The sequence below is a fragment of the Eptatretus burgeri genome, chromosome 18, assembly GCF_056783735.1.
Source record: "Eptatretus burgeri isolate ZD-2024b chromosome 18, Ebu_testis_v1, whole genome shotgun sequence".
Classification (NCBI taxonomy): domain Eukaryota; kingdom Metazoa; phylum Chordata; class Myxini; order Myxiniformes; family Myxinidae; genus Eptatretus; species Eptatretus burgeri.
In genome coordinates, this window is record NC_140978.1 from 32,432,844 (window position 1) to 32,446,243 (window position 13,400).

At 42.2% G+C, this 13,400-nt stretch overlaps 1 protein-coding gene and 1 pseudogene across 8 annotated transcripts in view; both read left to right on the plus strand.

The window, feature by feature from the left end:
* LOC147008839 (plasma membrane calcium-transporting ATPase 2-like) overlaps positions 1-13,400 on the plus strand; it is a 174,206-nt gene that overhangs the window by 137,494 nt on the left and 23,312 nt on the right. For all 8 annotated transcript variants that reach the window (XM_085864280.1, XM_085864281.1, XM_085864283.1 and 5 more), the window contains 4 exons: positions 10,397-10,484; positions 10,633-10,739; positions 11,527-11,718; positions 12,150-12,363. In XM_085864280.1, the coding sequence (XP_085720406.1) occupies positions 10,397-10,484; positions 10,633-10,739; positions 11,527-11,718; positions 12,150-12,363 (601 nt within the window). The remainder of the gene's footprint in view (positions 1-10,396; positions 10,485-10,632; positions 10,740-11,526; positions 11,719-12,149; positions 12,364-13,400) is intronic.
* LOC147008841 (uncharacterized) lies at positions 5,014-7,366 on the plus strand (annotated as a pseudogene).

Below are 13,400 nucleotides of genomic sequence, written 5' to 3' on the forward strand. Positions count from 1 at the left end.
GACAACAAAACAGATGAACAGACAGACAGAAAGACAGACGGGGGTGAAAACATAACCCGTCCACCTTCGGTGGTGGAGGTATTAGATAAAAGGATGTTTGGATACAAAAATAAAATCCAAAGTTTCACTTTCCTGACAGAGATACATTTCTGTATGCTTGGTGTTGGATTAATGGTTCGGGTGGTCGGCTTGGGATCCAAGGATCACGAGTTCAAATCCCGCTCTCCCGTTGAATTAATACCAGGTGGGGTTGACTCCAGCTGTTATCCTTCCGAGGTCGGCAAAATGAGTGCCAGCATGCTGGTATCCTGTGTCGGAGTGGCAACCCGTCCAGGATTGTGTCCAATAGCCAAGGAGACTGCTTAGGCAGCACCAACGTTCTGCACAGAGTATGGTCCCGATGGATGGATGGATACATTTCTGCCAAAGGAATCTCTGAGGAGGGAATACTTTGGGGGGTTGAAGTTGCCTTCCAAGCAATGGTTAAGGAATGTGGAATTTCGACAAGGAGACATTGCTGCCAAAGGAGACAGGCGACAAGGAGACCTTTTCCTGACAAGGATACAGTACATTGCAGCCAGAAGGCAGGGAATGCATTGGGTGGTTTGCAGTTGCCCTTCAAGCAACGGTCAAGGAATATGGAATTTCACCAGGGTATACTGCAACATCATGGCCTACTCTTTTTCTAAAAAGTACCATGGGGGTCTTTAACATCCACTTGCAAGTATTAGCAAATGGGACAGCTGGTTTTAACATCGACTGAAGAACGACATATTTGATTCTGCTTTGTCCGAACTGCTGCCCATCAGAAGGCGAGTTTTGTAGTCGTATCCTGGCCAATGGACGGAATCGCGTGATTGGTGGAGGTATGCTAACCACTGTGGGAAGCAATGGAAGCTGAGTTCGTCAGCTCGCCAATCCCTGGAACGAGAATTAAATTTTTGGTGAGATGACATCTCTTTGTTACAAGCAAACTAACTGCCCAGATGTGACACTTATATGGTCAGAATCAACACCTGGATGGTCGACACTTTCCCAGATCGCCATATACGGTATAAATGATGCAATTCAAAATGGCCATCGTATCGACCCTTTGTGATGAAGAAGGAGCCGTAGAATCACGACAACTTCAACGACGTTGCCGATCTTGGTGTCGATTTATGTTTTAAGGGTCAAGGACTCAGAATCCAACAACAAGATTACAATCTAATCATGTGTTAATTGCAAAAACTGACATGTGACGGCAAAATAACGACGTAGTGCATCACACATTTGCAAAAAATGTCTCGGTATGAATGTTCTCATCCATCATATCACCCCTATTCGAGTCTGAGTACCACTTCAGGGTGTATCAACAATTTGCTATGGGAATGCAGCATTCTTCTGCATCACATCCACTGGCAGGGATGCATATTTGCTGTGATTTTGTACTTGTGCAGGGAGCCGTTTTGCACTTCTCCTTGTTGTCGCAAGATACAAGCTCGACAGACCATGGGCACAGCAGGCAGAATCATCCAGACAACTTCCAGTCCATCTTCTGTTTCTCTCCATCCTACTGTTGATGATGGCAATCCAACATTCTCTCGATTGCTGCAATTATCAGTCCTCAACCGCACTTTGGCCCTGGCATGAGCCCTTGCATAATGTAACTGGAGAGCATCCTTCATTGGTGGAACATTTTTCCATCTTCTTTTTCCCCTTCCTGAACACGTCAAGCCTCGCTATGTCAACCCGAGCATTGTAGTTCGGAGCCGAGCACAGGCAGCAGACAAACTCTTCAATTTCTTCTGTTGAACCATCATGACCAACTCCATTCAAGAGATGTGGATGTTTGTTGAACACTCCGGCAAGTTTTTTTTTTTTTGCCAAATTCCGTGAAAGAAGATGTTGTGACTGAATCAGTCAGTGCATGGAATCCCAAAAGGTTCTCCTGAACCAGATGTGATAATTTTTCAGAAATCTCATCATCTAACAGAGTAGCAACGTCTATCATGAGCGGTTACACTAAATATCCAAACAGGAGTTCCTTGAAAGAAGTGAAGTAGAAGAATCAAGACATCAGTATCTCTGCAAAATACCATGACATGCTTACACCCCATGTTTATAGCTTCGAGCCCATGGAGAATGATGTGTGTGTCCGCTTCGTTATGATCACAGACCAGACTGGTCAAGGTACCCCTGGTTGTGGATGAAGCTTCCTCAGCAGAAGCAAATCCTCTTCAACTACCAATTCACAGCCATTAGGCACGTCTTCACATCACCTCATCAAATCATTGGATAGGAATGCAGCATGATCTGCTCTGTTCTCGCATAGAGATATGAACTGCGCCCATACCTGGGGTGTGGGCACAATTCGTATCTGGAACTTTGCCGTGACTGATAACCTTGAGGATGGGCATCTTTCCCTTCTGATGGAGTGTGAGCCAATATATCTGTCAAAGATAACATCTATTCTGGTAGCATCATGAGTGAAATGGGCAAATATGGAGAGAGCGAAGGCATCTGTATAATCGCCAAATGACTTGCAGGCAACAGGTTTCCCCAAGCTTTGAATAATGGCATGCCCATCCACAAGCACACAAGTACCAATCATGGGGTTGACGAGGTCTTGGGAGATTGGTGTCTCCTCTATCTGTATACCTGCAACGAGAATGCCAAGTAGGTCAGATTTCGCATTGGACTTCAGCGTCCCATCGGTTTTTGTGTGCACGTGCTTCGGCCATGTTCTTCAGGTCACTTGGGTACACAGCAACGATGGTGTTGTTTGGCCCAGTGGATGAACAGTGCTGCACCTGGGGCCGATTACCTTTTTCATGTCATCATATAAGTCTTCTCGATAAATACTTTGGACAAATAGCTTGCAAGCTACTGTGACATATATCCTGATATTGGTGCCACACAACAGACGTATCATAAACATGTCCCTGGGATAATCCTTGCACCATATCAAAACACATCTAATGGTCAGTGTTGGTTCCTTGGAGTTTTTTGATGTGTCGCTGAAACATAACCCAACACTCCATGTGATATTTACCTTCTGCTGTGCAGAGGTTTCCAACAGCTCCTGCCAATCTGACTCGCATCGTGACATCATTTTACTGCAAGATCGACTACTTTCTGGGACATGCTGAACGTAGACACATTTCGCAAACCATCTTTTTCCAGGGTTCTGGAAGAACATACATAATTCTCAGTTCATCACCGACATGGACAATGATCTTGATTGTCTCACTGCTGCTTGGTCCTGTTCAGTGGCTGAATCTCCAGCTTGTGATGAATCCGTTTGATTTCTGAGGCAATCATTCAAGTCTAGTTTTTGTGCTGAAATTCCCAGAACATGATCTCTGCCAGACAAACGCACCCTCGGACCAGTCATCGTCAGTCAGTTCTGCTAGCTTCTGCAAAAGATCTGTTGACTCCATATCTCCTAATCATATGCGTCCATCTACAACTTGTCAAATGTTTTCCGTTTACATTTCAATCCAGAAACAGGTTCCATGGTTGCCCGTCGGTCAGGTACACATGCAGACTTCTGTAAAAGAGGTAATAATAAATCATGAAATTTGAATACACCAGTATGATATGGAAATGCATTGAATTTATAAATACCATATTTGTAGACAATAGATGAATGAATAAATGAACGCGGATGACACGGGTTAACTGGCTAAATGTGGCATTGCCTGGTCAACCATATTTCTAAAGTTTTTTTTTTTTTGTAAAATATTCTGATAGGTATCATATAGTACTACAGTTTTTGACTGCACAACTTCCAATGAGTAACCATTGTCATCACAGACCAAGAAAACCGACACAACGACACCATGACCAAGAGAAACAACACTGTTGAAGGGGAAAACGAACACCCATTCCTTTGAAATGGGTCCTTTTGGCCACCATTTTGTTTACTCGTTTTTTGACACTGAAACAGCTATGGCGGCAATGTCAACCCCCTTGGCAACATTAACTGGAACAGAAAGAAGGGGCCAGGCTTGGTTGTTTGCTTGTAGTAACAAGATGCCATGCATTGGAAAGATAGTTTATGTTGGCTGGCTGACGAAGTGCATTAACCCTTCGTTGGAGCGATGTCTCCAGCCCTCATGATTAGTCTCACCTGGAAGGGGATGTGAGGCTATTGCAGTGCCCCTGACTGTGTGTGTGTGTGTGTGTGTGTGTGTGTGTGTGTGTGTGTGTGTGTGTGTGTGTGTGTGTGTGTGTGTGTGTGTGTGTGTGTGTGTGTGTGTGTGTGTGTGTGTGTGTGTGTGTGTGTGTGTGTGTGTCCGTCCGCATCTATATATTTTTGCTTTAAAAATGCTTTTCTCTGCAACTGCTTGTCCAATCCATGTGATACCTTAAACTCCCTATGGATAATATTTCATTGCTAACTCTGATGCCATAGATCACATGATATGGCAGCAATATTGCATTAAAGGAAAACAAAATTGACATCATTTTCTCCAAAACCACTCAACGAAAAAAATAGAAACTTGATATATGTCATCAACTCCCCATTGGATATATATATATATATATATATATATATATATATATATATATATATATATATATATATATATATATATATATATATATATATATATATATATATAGTGATATAGTCCGGCAGCCAAAGGCCAAATTTCCCACTAACCCCAAAATGTCTGATATAGTTTTTTTCTCTGCTGATTAATTTATCATTGGGGTGTATATAATGAGATCTCGGGTGCTGTGGACAGGTCACCCTTGAGAAATTTTAAATATTCAAGATGGCGTCCAAGATGGCTGCCACGAAGGACCAAAATTCGAAAATTCCCATGATTCCAATGTTTTCTGCCATAGATCAATGATTTTTATGCCAATATAATATATATATATATATATATATATATATATATATATATATATATATATATATATATATATATATACGTTTTGGGGTCCAATAATTTCGATAGAAACCGTTTGAGAAGTATTGGATGTACCGTTCCTTTGGTAACTAGCAATATGGCTACCATTAAGTCGGTAAAAGGTGGTAAAAATGGCAAAACTGCCATAAATTTCAAGAAAATGTTTATTAGAGCATTGTTTTTATTTTGTAGGTATATGCTAATGACCACAATGTATTGGATAAAATAGGTTTGATGAGTTAGGATTTTCTGTTGCCATGGTAACCATCTAAAATGACCATTCGGATGTTTGAAATAAGTGTTAAAGATATATAACATAAAACCGTACATTTTTGGCCTTAGTTAAATATTTTCTAACCCTTAGATCATGATGGGATGGATATGATAAATAAACTGTTTGATGTTGCCATGGTGACCACAAAGATGCTACCATAATGGGTACTGTAACGTTTTGATAAACATGTTTTTTCTACTAATATCACATTAATTACCATTACGTTTCAGATATTCTGATGACAATAGGAGTCTAAAGTTGGAATGACATGATGTGACGTGTACAGAGCATTCTTTCTCTCCCTAAAATTGTCAACATTAATACTTGATTAATATTTTCTTTCTTTGTTTTAATCTAGAGCTAAACCATGGAGCAGGGCTGCGTCTAAGTTCCGGTATGGCACTGAGTGTGATGAGAAAACATTGCTCTCAGAGACTACTGGTGTGGCACGAATAGAAACGATTATCAATGCAAGCAACGTTTATGGGGACACCTTGCATGTAGAACTTGAATCACAGCTTGCTGAAAATGAGAACTTGAAGATCTACTTCCACAGAAGGTCATGCTGACTGTCACCAGAAACAAGATACAACTCATCGACCGAATACTTGAGGACATGGCATCCCACAAGGATGACTTCACACAGCACAAGCTTGTTCTCACTGGAAGTGACCCTGTGCCAGTGGAGATTAATAGTGGTGTCATCATCAAGCGCCAGGACATGAAAACAACGCAGGAGGAGGAGGATACCATGATTGTTCAACAAGTGACAGAGGTGAAGGCTAAGAAAGTGCTTGTGGTTGCAGGCGACACTGACATCTTTGTTCTTCTGCTTCATTTCTGTTGCCAAGGTGGCATACCAGCTTCAACCCTCTGTCTTGATAGTTTCGCCAATTCATGGTTGTGCAGTGATTGATATCAATGCCACCGTTGACCAGCATCGTGAAATCATCCCAGACCTGTTAGCAACACATGGACTCACTGGTTGCGATACAATGGCAACATACTTCGGAATTGGAAAGGCTGTGGCACTCAGAGTCTTGAGAGCTGGTGTTCATGCCCTAAGCTATAAAGGTGACACAAGTCGTGTTCTGTCGCAGGTCACCTCACAGGCAACACCATTCATTCTGGCCTGTTATGGCCAGACTAAATGTACATCATTGACAGAGGCACGCCAGAAAATGTGGGTAAGCAAAGTGGGCCGGAGTGTGGCTGGTGCACCAAAGCTGGCTACCTTACCTCCAACAAATGAGGCATTCAAGGAAAATGTGGCCCGCGCTCACCTTCAGGTGGCAGTCTGGAGGAATGCACTGCAACCAGATCCACCGAGAATGCATCCAACAGCATTTGGATGGTCACGGGAAGATGGCTCCAAAACACTTTTCCCAACAACTATTTCCAGTGACATCCCCCTATCACCAGATGATTTACTGAAACTCGTCAGATGTTCTTGCAGTAGTGAGATCCCATGCAAGACACAAATATGTGGTTGCAACAGTGCAAACCTTGCCGGCTCAGTGTTCTGAGCATATCAGGGTGGCCATGGTTGTTTCAATGAAAGAACAAAGCAGGTTATACAGGCAGACTGCGATGACGAAAATGATTAGATGTCTCTCAACTGAACCCGGGGACGTATACACATCTGTATCCATCTGCAAATACACAATGACCCATTGTGTCAGAACATTAATTTTGTGACACCACTCTAAACTGAAATGCCTGCAAGCCAAATCTTGAACCTGTGCAGATAATGAGGGCTAAGATACATGTAGATACATCTTGACTCCTCTGACAGCTGAAGATAGATGGTTTTCCAACACGAACATTCGTGTGTGCTCACGTAGTTTCTTTAATGGCAGTTTTCACCTACATGTAATCTATGGTATTCTCGATGCAATTCCATTTTTGATATTCTTTGCAATCTCTGTGGTCAATCTGATAGCATTTCCTGTGGTCATCTTGTTTGGCCCGAAATGATAATATCCAGGAACAAATCATACTGCTCTTTTGTTGTTCATCTTTGTTGTTTAGTTTCGGCCATCAAAGCGGTCATTTTGGAAGCTATTTAAGGTGGTTACCATGGCAACAGAAAATCTTAAACTCATTCATCCTTTTTATCAAATTTATTGTAGTCAATGTTATATATCTAGGAAATACAAAGAATGTTCTATTCATATTATCTTGGACGTTATGCCAGTTTTGCCATTTTTACCGCATTTATGGTAGCCATATTGATTAATTACCATAGCAACGGTACATCCAATACTTCTCAAACCCTTTCTATTGAATCCATTTGACACAAAAACATATATCTTGGCCAAAGTATCATTGCTTTATGGCAGAAAACATTAAAATAATAGGAATTTTAGAATTTTAGTCCTTCGTGGCAGCCATCTTGAATATTTAAAATTTCTCAAGGGTGACAGGTCCACACCACCCTAGATCTCATTATATACACCCCAAAGATGAATAATCAGCAGAGGAAAAATCTATATCAGAGAATTAGGGGTCACTCCCCTTGGCTGCCGGACTAATAACGATGTCATCAGAGAAGTGGTATTCCAACCACAATTGGTTGAATTTAAATTCTTATCCCCAAAATCTGAAACTTCATATATCTGATGTATGACCCGATGTGAGTGAAGAATTAAACTTATGACGTTTAGAACCAATGCCAAGAAACTATGTGATATAATAGTGTGCATGTATGAGCATGATATGGGTATACGGGCCATAATAGTCGTATGTTCAGTTAACAACGGTATTTTTGTTGAGAATGAACGCACGAGGCGAGACAATGCTCTCTACGAGTGCTGTTATAGTTAAGACGAGTTTTCCATTTTACTTTGGAGTCTTATCCTCCTTTGCGTGGGATGAACCCAGACTAGACAACTTGGAGGCGAGTAGTGGTGGCCAGGGCCGGATTTAAGGAAGGACAGGACATTTGTCCAGGGGGCCCACAAAAAACAAATACGAAAAACACACTATACATTTATTTATTTACAAACCTAGTATTATTTATTTCCTTGTTGACTCAAAGGTAGCAGAGCCAGGGAAGTGGTATGTGGGGTCACATCTGCTATGTCAGGCTGGTAATTCGACTTTCCCCATCCAGTTTTTGATAAATTTGTGTTGCCGTTCCATCAAAATCACTTTATCAATTCGATATCACTTTATGTTAAACTCTACATGATAATTACCCACCGAAGGTAGACGGAGGTTATGTTTTCACCCATGTCTGTTTGTGAACAGGATATCTCAAAAAGTTGTCGATGGACTTGGACGAAATTTAGCGGAGAGCTTGGGTATGTCACAAGGACGAAATGTTTCAATGTTGGTGAAGATCCAAGTCTGGATCCGGATCGAATAATTTTCTAAGTGATTCTTCATCATTGAGAGATTGGGGTAAAATGATATATTGTACGATATCTCAAAAAGTTTGGGACGGATTTGGACGAAACTTGCTGGATGAGTTGGTTAGGTGACAAGAACAATCCGATTAAATTTTAGTTCAGGTCAGAATCCAGATCTGGCCTATCAGTGGGATACAAAACGTAAACTAATCAGCTTGGCGGAGGTATGCTCTCTACCGAGTGGTCATTCTGCAGTGAAATGTTTATAGATTTACATGTCAAGATTAGTAGCGGTGGTGGGCTCTACTACTCGAATGTCCCGGGAGCTGTTGAACTTAAATCCAGCTCTGGTAGTGCCTCTGAGCTTTGCTGTCAGCCAAAAAAGAAACTAAAATGTTGACAAAGAAAGAAAGGCAAAGTCCAGAATTAGAGGAAACTGAATCTTTAATATAACGCCAACAGCGGCATTTGTCCGTACGTTTGGCTGTCTCTCATTTCCGGTGGCTGCTTCCCGTGCTGCGTTTGAAAGGTAAACAACAGGCAGAGCTCAACATGCAACCATAATAAGAGCATGGCACCAAATGAGATGCATTTTAAACGAATAAACACAACATGGAATCAGTTTGTTGAACAATGCGTTGAAGATACGACCTTCGGTTTATCACAAAGTTGAACAAACCATGTCAGTGTTGTTAATAACAGTAGCCTATACTGGCAATCTTTTTAGCATTGTGACCTAAAAATAACGTTTAATAAAAACTTCAAAGAGGTGCAAAATAAACTTAAGGTTAATATTTAGTGGACTCGATGATGCATGTCGTTAAGAGTTAGAGCGTCGTCTCTGAGTCGAGGAGGTTAGCATTTCAAACTATGGCCAAGTAAAGTTATATCAAGGACTTCAAAAATGGTGCCTGTTGCTTCCTTGCTTGACGCTCAACATTTAAATAGGACAGAGCACGGCCATATTATGAGTGGAGGAGAGAGGGGAGGGAGAGAGAGCTAATGGGCAAGAGAGACAGGAGGGAGAGAGAGAGAGAGAGAAGGGGGAGAGAGAGACGGAGGAGAGAGGGTGGGGAGTATCCATCTTCTGTATCCATCCTGTCCATCCCATTCTTCCCCACACCCATTGTTTGTCTAAGTCTCCATCTATTTTGTCCTTCAACTCTGCTGTTGATGTCCCCACTTCCCTCTCGCTGTTCCTTTTGTCCTGTTACATCCTGATCCGTTCAGTGTTCTCGCTCTTCCATGAGCCTTGACTGTATACAAAAAAACTGTCATAGGTTGGCAACCATTGTGCAGGTCTGATGGGCCGAATGGTCTCTTTCTCTGTTGAAGTTCCTTCAAAGGAAAGTCATCTTTTATATATTGCGAACCATGGTGTCTGTCCATGCGTTCGTCTGTCTCCTGTTTACGGGGGCCACGTCCCACACTGTGTCTTAAAAGCTCACCATTCACTTCTGAAATGACGGGAGAGCAGGCATGAATAACGTTGATGCCAAATTTGATTTTGCAAGCAGGATATTTTGCCCTCTTTTGGAGAGAAATTGAACCTCCGCTACCTGATGTTGCCCCACCATTTTGCAGTGCGTTGCACAAGCGGCTCAGAGCTCTGGCTCTGAGTGAAATCAAGAGTGCAACACAATTAACCTTTTAAAGTTCCATGAAATATTTTATATTGATAGATTAACTTGAACTTTTCCCATCACTGGGGAGAGTTACTCTTGCTTGCTTTTCCCGTCACCGGGGACGGGCACTTTTGCGAGTCATCAAATATGTTGAAAGTCATATCACATAGAGTGCTTTCAATCTAAGAATTAATATCTGTCTACCACTATGAAACATTTTATTGCTTTACTTGGCAGGTGGAGCAAGAACGAATCGATAAGATCTGGCCCAAGTTGCGTGTTCTCGCACGTTCCTCACCTACGGACAAGCACACACTCGTTAAAGGTAACTTTGTCCGAGTCCCTCGTATCCATTCTCTTCACTTGTGGAAGTGGTGCCGCTGACTGCAAGGTTTTGCCAGAATAAGGTCTTGTAACCATCAGAAGGTTAACCACTTTGAGGATGTTTTGTTTTATCCGCTCTCGCACTGTAGGCATCATTGACAGCACCTGTGTGGAGCAGCGGCAGGTCGTAGCTGTGACCGGAGATGGCACAAACGACGGCCCCGCACTGAAGAAGGCTGATGTTGGCTTTGCCATGGTGAGAGGGCGATATTTCTACGAAATATATTCTTCGTTGTACTCGATCTCAATGAAAAAAATACAGGCGTACACGATGTAAATTGTTATTTCACCTCCATCTCGTAATATACTCTCAATGGCTGTTTTGTCATCTCTGGACAGCTTTTCATTGGTTGGATGCATGTCTAGTTTTCATTTATATTTGCATTGTGTCTGAGCAGAATGTCGAAATTATGTGGAATTGTAAAAATGGTACTGTGACGTCGGCATAATGTCCTGTGACGTTTTCACCACTGTTTGTCTGTCTGTTTGTCTGTGAGCAGGATATCTCAAAATATTATGGATGGATTCGGACGAAATTTTGTGGGCAGGTTGGGTGTGACGAGGACGAATTCATTTGATTTGGTGAAGATCTGGATCTGGATCCGGCTGCGAGAATTTTTTTTATCTTTAAGTGATTCTTCACCATTGAGAGATGGGGCCAAACATGATACATAGCATGATATTTCAAAAAGTTGTGGACGGATTACAAAACTTTGTGGATGAGTTGGTCAGGTGACAAGAACAAGCAGATTTGATTTGGTTAAGGTCCGGTTGCAGATCGGGCTTATCACCGGGATACAAAACGTAAACTGTTCAGCCTGGCAAAGGTACGCACCCCCATCAAGTGCCGTTCTAGATTGAAATTGTAATTCCTAATAATTCTAGGTTGAACTTGCAAACTCTACAACTCGCCAATGCATGAACGCAGTAATTAAGTTATGGGTAAACACTCTTAACCCCTGGTTCCACCCATATTTTGACAGGGGATTGCTGGCACAGATGTTGCCAAGGAGGCATCTGACATCATCCTGACAGATGACAACTTTAGCAGCATCGTGAAAGCAGTGATGTGGGGCCGGAATGTTTACGATTCCATCTCTAAATTCCTGCAGTTTCAGCTCACTGTCAATATTGTGGCAGTCACCGTGGCCTTCACTGGTGCTTGCATCACACAGGTATGTGACTGATTTTGGTGCAAAGCTTTGCCTCACAATAGGCCTTGTTTGACTCTTTGGCCTCACCTAGTTTGAGTCCATGTCTATCGCTTGGCTTCATCTGCCGCATTAGCCCTCGTCTGCCACTATTAATTGCTTGATGCTCGTCCTTAACTGGTGCTACATCTCATGTAAAAGCTTCACTTCATCTGACAATTGGCCTGGTCCGGTACCAGCTATTGTCTTACAATAGGTTTTGTAAGATAGCCTCAGGCTTCACAAAATAGCAAGCTGATATATCTCATGGTCCTTAAGTCCTCACAAAATTATCCTGTTTTTTTGTGTTTTTTTTTTGTACAGCTGCACTTGTTTGGTTGAGTTTTGATGAAATAACAGTCCATACATGTTTCTTCTTGTGTGTGGTATGCCACAAGTGTCTGTCTACGTTCCAGGATTCCCCTTTAAAGGCCGTGCAGATGCTGTGGGTAAACCTGATTATGGACACGTTTGCATCACTCGCACTCGCTACAGAACCACCAACAGAGTCGTTGCTGCTGCGTCGTCCGTACGGACGTAACAACCCACTGGTTTCACGGACTATGATGAAGAACATATTGGGTCATGGAGTGTACCAGTTGGTCATCATCTTCACTTTGCTATTTGCTGGTATTCAATTAGTAGAGTCGTGTAGTGCATTTTAACATTGGCCTCATTTAATTTTGTGCAACGGTATGATAATGGGAGAGCATGAATGACTGACTAAAAGAACAAACATCATTTTAGCTCAACATTGGCACAGCTTGAACGATCTGCTCAAACGAGACCAACATTGGTTTAACCTGATATTGTTTGTTGGGGTATTATTGTATGAGGGTGGTTCAAAGATAACCTCCACCTTTCTTTCCTTTTTTTTAAATACAAAATCTAGGCTCATGGAATAGCAAGGAAACATGATTAAAAAAAGGCAACGTACTAACATTGGGGAAGTTGGGCAACAGGGCGATACAATGTGCAAGGCAATGAATTAACATGAACAGAGGAGGGGGTAAAGGGGCTGTCACAACTTGACGTTTTAGCCAGCATATGGCAAGGTCTCAAAATGTATGTAAAACGCTGGCGTACGCTGAACTATTTCTGTTTTTTTTTAAGTTTTGGGCGTATAATAACATGTTGGACGTATGCATGACGTATTAGTAACGTACACAGAACGTTTCAATCACATATAGATAACTTATACCAATGAATGCTGAGCGTGTTGTCGGCGTTCACAACCTATGCCCAACGATAGTCTAACTTATGCATAGCGTGGCAGCGTATCGCCGACGATCACGTGGCGTAGGCTATTCATAGGCTGCGGCTCGACGATTCAAATCATAACCGCACGAGACATCGAAGTGTGAAGCCGCTGTCACACCTTGACGTTTTAGCCAGCGTATGCTGACGTATGAAAAATTTGCCGAACCAAGCTGGCACACGTCGAATACGTTATGGGTAAGTTTTGTATACGTTAAGAGCACGCTGGCATACGTCGTAGTATGCTGGCATACGTCGTCATACGCTGATAAATTTTCAGCATGTTGAAAATTTCTCGACGTACTCGGCATATGACACACGTTTCGCATACGCTGGCATAAGTTGTAGGCACGTTACGTGATCGTTGACGCACGTCGACACACGTTACTTGTACGTTACTCATAAGTCGA